The sequence below is a fragment of the Fonticula alba genome, assembly GCF_000388065.1.
Source record: "Fonticula alba strain ATCC 38817 unplaced genomic scaffold supercont2.3, whole genome shotgun sequence".
Lineage (NCBI taxonomy): Eukaryota > Rotosphaerida > Fonticulaceae > Fonticula > Fonticula alba.
Genome location: NW_009242973.1, coordinates 1,840,477 through 1,849,971, shown reverse-complemented (window position 1 = coordinate 1,849,971; position 9,495 = coordinate 1,840,477). Strand labels below are relative to the sequence as shown.

Sequence of the window (9,495 nt, the reverse complement as noted above, 5' to 3'; positions counted from 1 at the left end):
CTTTCCTTTTGCCCTGCCGGGCCCCCATCGACCCCCGCTCTCGCGCGCTCTTTATCTCTCTCTTCCCCCCCCCTCTCTCTCTCTCTGCCTCTCTCCCTCCCCGGGGCGGTCTCGCATCGCATGTCTGGCTACCCCCGCTCCGGAGCCCCGTACGTGTACTCCCTCGCAGTTTCGCTGCTTCTCGCCCCCCCCCCCCCCACACACACATGCACTCACCCCTCGCTAACTCTTGGCCAGATCTCGCGCCAGCTCCTTCGCCGGCTCGCTTGCCTCGGCAGCGGCACCCGCCGACTCGCCGGCCGGGCCGCTCTTCGGGAATGGCGTGCCGGCTCTTGAGCTGGCCCTTGGGTTTGCCCTCAGCCACCCGACCGGCGAGGGGCTCGGTCTGTCGGCCGCTTCGGTGGCCTACGCCCGGGCATTGGCGGCCTCGGTGGATTCGCCCTTCGCGCCGCCGGACCTGACACCGGACATCTCGGCCGGGCACTACATGCTGACGGTGTCGGCGGCCCGTGTGCCATTGGACCCGGGCTCGGGCACTGGCCATGGCGGGGCCCCCTCCACGAAGCTCGACCACTTCCGGTGGTTTTTGGTCGGCTTTACCGAGGTGGCGGCCGGGGCATTTGACCCGCGCGCCGGGCCGGCCGGCTGGGTGGCCCTCAGCCGGGACTTCCTGACCACCATCGAGGTGTGCTCGGTGATGGCGGCTCTGCAGCAGCAGCCGGGGTCCGGGCCGGGGCACGAGGGGCTTCGCGTTTGCCCTGGCGCCCTGGCCCAAGACCCGGAGGTGTATCTGCGCTTCCAGCTGCACGCCACGCCGACCGGCCAGATGCCGGATCGGCTGGTGGAGGTGCTGGGCGCACGGCCGGTCGGCCAGCGGGTGGCCCTCCTGTCGCCGGAGTCGGCCAGCGGGTCCGGTGCCCCGGTGGCCTCCTCCCGGGCCAGTGCCTTCCTCTCGCCGGTCGAGTCCGGCGGGGCGGCCGGGGTCCAGGCCCTGAACGCCGGGCTGCCGGCGTCGGTGCCCTGCCTGGCCGAGGCGGCCGTGCGGCTGATCGACCTGCTGCTCTGGTCGCAGTGTGATGCGTCGGCCACCGGGTCGGATGACGGCGGTCTGCCACCCATGAACACCTCGGGCCTGGGGCCTGGCTATCCGGAGCAGGTGGCGCAAACCGCGCGCCTGGGCGCCGCCAGCATTGCCCTGCGGGCGGACCCGCGGCACATGCATTCCCCCCTGGCGGCCGGGGGGCAGGTGGAGCTGTTTGTGTCCACCCGCCGGCCGGTTCTCCCGCGGCCGGAGCTCTACCGGGGCTCGGGCCTTGGGACCTCGGTCGATGGGGGTGGCCCGGCATCTGGGCCCCTGCGAAGCCTGCTCCCGGTGGCCGGGTGCCCGCTGCCCAGCCGGGTTCTCGGCCTGGGGACGCCCTGTTCGCGGGCGGCACGCTGCGCCGAGCCCCGGTGCACCTGCCTGCGCGGCATGCTGGCCGTGTGTGGGGCCGCGTCGGCGGCCACCACCGGTGATGCCCTGGCCCCGGAGGACCTGCTGCCCGGTGCCGGGCGCCTCCGGACCCTCCTGGCCCCCGGGCATTGTGGCGTCACTCCCAGCATCGCGGCCATTCCCTGCACCCTGCCGGCCGTCTGCCCGGTGACTGGGGCCCAATTCGGCGCCCACACGCAGACTTACCGCGCTGGGGCCGGCTCTGGCGGGACCCTGCGCATTCGCGAGGTGCGTGCCGGGCCTTCTCCGGCCTGTTTGGCTGTGTGCATGCTTGCACTCGCACCGCAAGAGGCACCCCTCCTCTCCCTCTCTCTCTCCCTCTCTCTCTCCCTCTCTCTCTCTCCCTCTCCCTCTCTCTCTCTCTCTCTCTCTCTCTCTCTCGCGCCCGCCTCCCTGCTCACTCGTCCATCCTCCCGTCCACTCGCACCCGTCCACCCGCACCCGTCCACCCGCACCCGTCCACCCGCACCCGTCCACCCGCACCCGTCCACCTGTGCACCCCCGCTCACGCCCCCACTCGTGGGCTCCTCCGGGTGCATCCTTTTCTCTTGTCCCCCTGCTGTCCTCCCGGCTGCTGGTCTCCAGATCCTTCACCAATCGCCGCATTGCTTCTCCGTGCCGGTGGCCCTGCTGGAGCACCTGTCGCACATTGAGCACACGGCCGTTCAGTACTTCACCTCCTTCGGCCTGGCGGGTGCCGGCGAGCAGGCCGCCCTGCAGGAGGTCCTGTCACAGGTGATCGACCAGCACACCAACCTGCTGGCCCTGTACCGGTCGGTGGTGTCCTCCTCGCGGGAGGGGCCCGCCAGTCTGGGCTTGCGGCCGGTTCCGGCCACCGACGCCGAGGACCTGGCCGGCGCCGGCCGCGGGGGGCTTGAGTTCCTCGGCCACTTGGCAGATGAGGCGGCCCCCGGCGATGGCACTGGCAGCGGCCAGGGGCATGACCATGGGCCCGGTGGCGTCGCCGCCACCGGCACCACCGTCGACGATGACGCGGGCACCCCCCTAGCCAGGGAGGATGGCGCGGCCTGCACGACGGCCCTCATTCGCCCGGGGCTGAATGGCGTCAATCCGGTGGGCTTCCGGGCATCCGTGCGCAAGAATGAGCAGATGCTCCAGTGCTTCCCGATCAACCTCCAGCTGCATGAGTGGCTGGTGGAGGGGGTCTCCCCGGGGGGGGCTGGCAAATATGGCGGCCTCAGCAGCAACACCAGCATCGGTGACCTGGGCCCCGGGCTGGGCGGGGGCTTTGGTTTGGCGCGCTTGGGCCGGACGCTGAACCTCAGCAGCCTGGCCGATGGCGACAGCACCGACGACCCGGCCGACGAGGATGCCGACACCGACGACCCGGAGGAGGAGGCCGAGGAGCCCGCCGCCCCGGGGCCGGGGCTGCGCTCCTTCGGGGGGAGGTACTTTGCCGGGGGGGGTGGCCTGGCTGGCAGCCGGGGCGCCCCGTCCCTGGGGGGGGCGCCCCCGGCGGCCGGGCCCTCTGCCGGCTTGGCCGGCTACTTTGTGGTGACCTTCGGCGCGCCGGCGGCCCATGGGCTGGGCTTCAAGAAGGGCGGCCTGCTGAGTCAGCTGCGTGCGGCCCAGCGCGGGCGTCGGGTTCTGCTGTCCCGGGCCCCGGTGGCTGTGTGGCGCGCCGTGGCGGCCGGCAGTCAGGGCTCCTCCTCCTCGTCCTCGTCCTCGGTGTCGGCGGCGGCGGCGGCCGGTGGTGCCCAGTCGGTGCCCGGGTCGCTGGATGCCTGGCTGACGGATCTCTTTAGCGAGTTCAACCTGCTGGAGCATCCGGCGTCTTTGGCCGTCGAGGTGCCGACCCTGGGGGCGCTGGTGAGCGCGGCCCCGGGCGACTCGGCGAGCAGCCTGCTGGCGGAGTTCCTCTCGGCCGACGGCCGGCAGGTGGCTCCGCCGCAGCAAGTGGTCGAAGCGTCGGCTGCGCTGCGCAATGCCGCCACCTCCTGCAGCGATCTGCTGGGCGTGACACCGGACATGGCAGCGGCGGCGGCGGCGGCAGCGGCGGCGGCGACAACCGCCCCCACGGGCCGGGCCGCCAGCACCACCGCCACCGAGCTGGCCCTGGCAGGCCGCGCCGCGGGTCCCCAGCACCGGCGGAGCCTCCTCCGGTCGGTGCTTTGGCTCTTTTCGTCCGGGTCGCCGGGTGCCGGCGATTCGGCCACCGCCCGGCACTCCAAGCTCTTCTCCTTCCTGGACGAGTCCTTCGGCGGGGTCGCCGGGGGTGGGGAATCGGGCGAGGGGCTCGCCTGGGGCCCGGGCCCTGGCGGCATGGCGATGCCGGCCGTCGGGGGGGCCGGCCTGGCCACCGGTCTTCGGTCTCTGACCCTCAAGCGCACCGAGCTGGCCAACACCCAGTCGGCGATTGCACATGCGCTGGCTGGTCTGCTGGCGCGCCTGGAGCAGGTGGCCGCCGATCCGCGCCAGGGTCAGCGGAGCTCCCGGCCGCTGACCAAATGCTGGCTCCTGGTGATCGGTCTGCTGGAGCATCTGTTTGAGGAGCTGGCTGTGGTGCGGCTTTGTGTTTGCCCTTTCCGCTTTTTTGTTCCCCGCCTTCCGCCACTGCCCTTCCGCCTCGATCGGATCCCTTCTAGCATGGCCCGCTGGCCATATGACCGACCTTGGGTGCATCCCCCTCTCCCCTCCCTTTCTGACACACACACACACGACCACGACCACGACCACGACCACGACCACGACCACGACCACGACCACGACCACGACCACGACCACGACCACGACCACGTGTAGCTCCCCTCCTGGACGGTGCACCTCCGGCCGCTGGCCGTGCGCCTGCTGGAGGAGGCTCTGCCCCAGTGCGCGCGAGTGCTGAACCTGCACCTGGCCCTGTGGCATGTGCCGGCCAACGCCGCCGGGGTGTCCTTCATGGCGCCAGACCGGCAGGCCGCCACGGTGACCCGGGCCCGGGAGGCATTGGGTCGCGTGGGTGACCTGGCTGCGGCCCTGGCCGCCGGCGGGCGCCGGGCCGTCGAGGAGCTGCTGCTGCTGGTGGCCGTGCGTGGCGAGCCGGAGATTTGGCTCGGCGCCGGGCATGCGGTGCAATTGTCCTCGCTGCCTGGGGGCCCGGTGGATGCCGGGGAGCCGGTGACCGCGCGAGTGCGCATGGGACCGGTGCCGGCCGTGCCGGCTGCCCCTCGGGGCTACCTCCACGGGGAGATGCTGCAATACCGGCTGGACTGCTGCCTGAGTCAGGCCCTGGCGGCCCTGGTGACCTCCTTCACCACGTTCCTCTCGCGCAACCTCAGCAATCGCCTGGTGCTGGCCCAACTCGGTGAAATTGGCTACCTGGCCCAGTTCGAATGGTGCGCACATGCCACGCGGCCCCGGGGCCCGGGGCCGGCCGAGCCTCCCTACGCTCCTTCGCTTTCCCCGTCCCGCCGGGTCCTGAGGGGATCTTCTCCTTCCCGGCCCTTCGCCATCCATATCCCCCCCCCCCCCCTTCGCCCCGTGCTAACCTTCCTCGGGCCTTCCGTTGCTGTGTCCTCTCTCTCTCTCTTTCCCTTTCTCTTTCCCTGCGCTCCGGGATGTCATCGCCCAGCCTCCTGAGCACGGCCGGCTCGGAGAAGGACATGATCGAAGACATGTTTGTGGCGGTGATGTCCCTCGGCCGCGTCCGACTGAAGCTAGTCCCGGCCGGCTGCCCGTGCGGCGAGTCGGCTCTGCATGGCGGGCGCTTCCGCCGGTCGAGCCATGTGTACTTCGAGGGGCCGCGCGACCAGCTGACCGTGCTGGTCCCGCTGTCGACCGAGCTGTATGATGCCCTGCCGGCGGCATTGCAGCACCGGCCACTGTGCCAGGTGTGTGGCAGCGGGTCGCCCTTCCGGGGGGAGTGCCGCGCGGCGGCCGACGCCGGGCGAATGGCCCCGGCCCGTGGCGGCCCCTCGGACGCCTGGGTCTGCGCCCACCGTGGCGCGGCCTGCCTCGGGCAGACGCACTGCCAGCAGGGGGCCCTGCCATTTGTGGGATCCCCCTACCGCGCGGCGGCGGGCGACAGCCCGGACGGCGGGGGGATCGCCATCTGGCCGGTGATGTTCTCGCAAGGGGTCAACAGTGTGCAACTGCTGGCCAACCAGTTCGGCGACACCACCCTCCAGGGCCGCATCAATGCCACCAGCCTTCGGCAGCTGACCCGGTACCAGCGCCTGTTTGATGGGCTGCTGAGCACGGTGCTGGACTTTGACGGTGACGCCGGCGAGTTGGTCCGCGGGCGCTTTGGCCTGCGCCTGGAGCATCTCGACCGGGCGGGGATCGACGCGCGGCGTCGGCCCCTTGGAGCCCTGCTCGCGGCCCTGCGGGGCCTGATGACTGATGCCCCTCTGGAAGAGGACGTCGACGCCCCGGCCGGCGCGAGTGCTGGCCTTGCCGACCTGGACGCGGAGGGGTCGCCGGCCGGCGCCACGGCCGCCGGGACGCTGGCCAGCCCCGCCGCCGCCGCCGCCGCCGCCGCCGCCTCCCTGGGCCCGGATCCGGAGTATCTGGCGCCTCTGAGCACCGGTCCAGAGGTCGAGGACAGCACGTCGGCCAACTTGGCCCCGGGGGCGGCCGGTGGCCCGGTGGCCTCGGCTGCCCCCGCCGGCGGGAGCCTCTTCAAGTCGGAGTTCCGATCCGTGGCCCGGGCCCTGGAGACCCTGCTGCTGGCCGAGCGCATCACCGAGCTCCTGAATGGGGGCCGGTTTACCTCGTGCAAGTCGGCCAAGGACCGGTCCTCCATGTCGGTGACCCTCGAACTGGCCCTGTCGCTGGTGTACCACCACCGGTTGGACTTGGGCCCGGGGGGCTTGGCGTCGGTCGGGGCCCCCGGCGAGGCGGGCTCCTCGTTGCTGGCCGCCTCGCGCCCCGGGGCCCCGGTCACCTTGAACCTCGAGGCCCTGGTGGCCGGGGGCGTGGCGCCAGCCGGCGACTTTGAGCATCTGCGCGACGCGCTTCGGCTCTTTTCCGGCACCCGCCTGACCAATGTCTGGGTCAACACCGGGACTCCGTGCTTTGCCTTCAATGTCCTCCAGCAGGTGGGCCTGCCTCGGCTGTACCGGCCGCCCCCGGGGACTGCCGGCTCCAACCGGACCTGAGGCATGATATGCCTTTCCCCTTCTCTCTCTCTCTCTATCCCTTCCCTCCTTCTTTGGTCGCTGGTGCCTGCACTAGCGCCAGAGCCCCTGTCCTTGTTTCGTCCCTCGCATTTGCATTCGCATTCCCCCTCCCGACCATGGTCGTGTACTTGGCCACGCCGGGAAACTAGACAACACTCGCCTCTTCCCTCCAGCTAAGGTACCCCGGAGAGCCCGCAAGAAGGGCGGGCATAGAAAACAAGACACAGGAGATGGGAGTAGGGGAAGGGGGGGGGGGGGGTGTAGTGCGGCACGTGCGCGCGCCTGCGGCGGTGGCGCCGATGGCGGCAGCTGCAGCGGCGATGACACGCCATACAAAAGGAGAGCGAAGTGGAAACAGGCCAGCGAGCCGACAAGCCGCCCTGGCAAATCAGGACGCCTCATCGTCGGGCTCACTGTCCGAAGAGGCAGAGCCGGAGCCGGAGTCGGAGCCGGAGTCGGAGCCGGAGCCGGAGCCGGAGCCGGTGTTGGCAACATCCGAGGCCGAGGCAGCGTCTGCAGACGCGTCTGGCGAGGGACTGGCAGCGGTGGACGAGGCGCCGGCCGACTTGGTGTCGGCACCAGTTGTGGCGGTGGCGGCACTGACATCGGCGGCTGGCTTGGTCGCGGCGACCGGCTTGGCCGCCTGGCTGAGCTGATTTGAAGAAACTGTGGGTGGGGCCACGATCGGGGTGATCTTGATGAGGTGGGAGATCTTGTTCAGCAAGGTCTGAGCATCGTTCTTGTTCTTGCACTGGCATGCGCGCCAGGGCCGGAGCCGGAGCAGAGGAACAAAGGACGAAGAGGGAGAGACAGCGAGACAGCGAGCGAGAGAGAGAGAGAGAGAGAGAGAGACAGAGGGGGAGGGAAAGAGGGAGAGAGGGAGGGAGGGGAGGGCCCAGAAGTTAGCGCAGACTCCACGGAGACAAAGGGGCCACGTTCAGTTGGTTGTGTTGCCGCCACTTCGAGGCCAGGAAGAGCGGGCGGCGGGGGCAGAGGCGGAGGTACGGAGAGAGAAAAGGGAGGAAGGAAAGTCCGCCGGCGGAGACGCACGCGAATCAGGTAGGTGGCACGGGAGGCAGCGGCATCAGTCGGCTTGCGACCCAGCTCCTCGGCGGCCACCGGGCAGTTGGCAATCAGGCGGATGTCCCGCTCGAAGACAATGCCCACCGGCATGGTGTCATAGAGGTTGGCATTCAGGACCAGGCGCAGGTTGCCGTCGGTGTGCATCATGACTCGGCCACGGACCGGGCTGCCGGTCGACGGCCCGCCGGCGGACCCGTCATTGCGAACCAGGCGGAGCTGCCCGGTGCCGCGTTCGCGCCAATCCCCACGGCCAGGGTCCAGCAGGAAGAGGCGGACACGCATCTGTGGTGCGGATGGTCAGCCGGCGGAGGACGGCAAAAGAAAAAGGGGGGCCAGGGCCGGGGAAAGGAGGCAGGCACACGAGGCGGAAGACCACCAGTCGAGGCCCGACAAAAGGACAACGTACACTGAAGAAGGCCACCTCGTTCTCGGCCAGGAGCGCCGGCACGGCGACCGGCGAGGAGGGCGGCAACACGCGGGCCACGGTGTCGGTGGCGGCGGCGGCGGCGACGGCGGCGGCGGCCGTTGTGGTGGTGGTCGTCGCGGCCGAGGCAGCGGCGCTCGAGCCGGCGTCGGCCTGGGCGGTGGCGGCCGCGGAGAAAATGGAATGCCCCGAGGTCGAGGGGGCGCCCCAGGCAGGCTTGGAGTCGCCGGCCAGGCCCCAGGCAAAGCCCTCGGCCGCGGCCGCGGGACCGGCCCCGAAGCCGGCACTCCAGGCGCTGGCCGGGTCTCCCCAGGCGGGCTTGGCCTCGCCCCAGGGGGCCGAGAAGCCGGTGGCTGCCTTGTCACCGGCGGCCGGGGTGCCGAAGGCCGAGACTCCAGCGTAGGCACCAAAGCCGGAGGTGGTCTGGATTAGGGGAGGGGGGGGAGGGGGGGGGGGCGCGGCGTGAGGATTCGGCACAGTCCCCCGACAAGGCGGCAAGGGTGGCGGAGCGGCGGAAAAGGACGGAGCGGCGAGTGGCCAGGGGCGCACCTTTTGGGACTTGGCCGACCCGGCGGCCGGCGCCGCGGCCGGAGCTGAAACCGCGTCGGTGGTGGGTGGGGTGCTGTCATCGACAGGCCGCTGGCGCTTGTGCGAAGAGGGCTCCTCGGGCGAGGTGCCCGGGGAGGAGGACGATGGCGCGCCAGAGACGGCGCTAGCCGCCGGCAGGGGGGTCGAGGACGCGCTCGCGTCTGGCGTGCGTGGGCCGACGCGTGGAACCGCAAATTGAGGCGGGTGTGTGTGTGTGTCAGATACATGGCTGGGAGTTGGGGGCTGGGGCCGAGGCGGGGGAGACAGGGGCAGAGGGAGATGAGCGCACCTGACATGCTCGTGAAACGGGCAAACAACCGGGGGCTGGGCGGGGAGGTCAGGGCTCGACCAGGGGCGTGCGTGCGTGCGTGCGTGCGTGCGTGCGCAGAAGAAAGGCACAAAAGGCAGGTGGAGAGAGGGGGGGGAGGAGGTGAAACGGCCTGCGGCAGGTCGTACAGGGAGGAGAGAGGCTGGTGAGCGCCGGATGATGGGGTCGTCCGGAGGAGGCCCTTGAATGGAGTGGCCAGCTCTCGGGTCGGAGTAAGCGTGGCAGCCCCACCCGCCGGGCGAGGGAGTGCGGTTCGCGCACACGCACACACATGCCCATCAGGGGGGGGCGGAGCGGTCGACGCGCCATGCCCCTCACCCCCGGCGGCTGAACAGCCAGGTGCGCGCGCGCGCGCACACACACACACACACACACACATGCGCATGCTGGCCGGCGTCCCCGACCGGGGGCGGTTTCTGTTCCGCCATGTTCACGGCGCGCGAGAATGCACCATCCCCCC

The 9,495-nt window shown here is 71.1% G+C and overlaps 2 protein-coding genes across 2 annotated transcripts; one reads left to right on the top strand and one right to left on the bottom strand.

Moving 5' to 3' along the window:
• Positions 1-72: 72 nt before the first annotated feature.
• Positions 73-6,591, top strand: H696_02179 (hypothetical protein; the record flags this gene model as incomplete). The annotated part of the gene is made up of 5 exons (XM_009496077.1): positions 73-149; positions 238-1,720; positions 2,078-4,015; positions 4,256-4,827; positions 5,064-6,591. Exons 1-5 carry the CDS (start codon positions 121-123, stop codon positions 6,589-6,591), a joined length of 5,550 nt encoding a protein of 1,849 aa, XP_009494352.1. The 5' UTR covers positions 73-120.
• Positions 6,592-7,000: 409 nt separating this feature from the next.
• On the bottom strand, positions 7,001-9,237 carry H696_02178 (hypothetical protein; the record flags this gene model as incomplete). The annotated part of the gene is made up of 6 exons (XM_009496076.1): positions 9,164-9,237; positions 8,997-9,031; positions 8,669-8,868; positions 8,102-8,542; positions 7,663-7,977; positions 7,001-7,363 (listed from the first exon to the last, which is right to left on the bottom strand). The coding sequence occupies exons 2-6, from the start codon at positions 9,001-9,003 to the stop codon at positions 7,001-7,003; spliced, it is 1,326 nt and encodes a 441-aa protein (XP_009494351.1). The 5' UTR covers positions 9,004-9,031; positions 9,164-9,237.
• Positions 9,238-9,495: the final 258 nt, after the last annotated feature.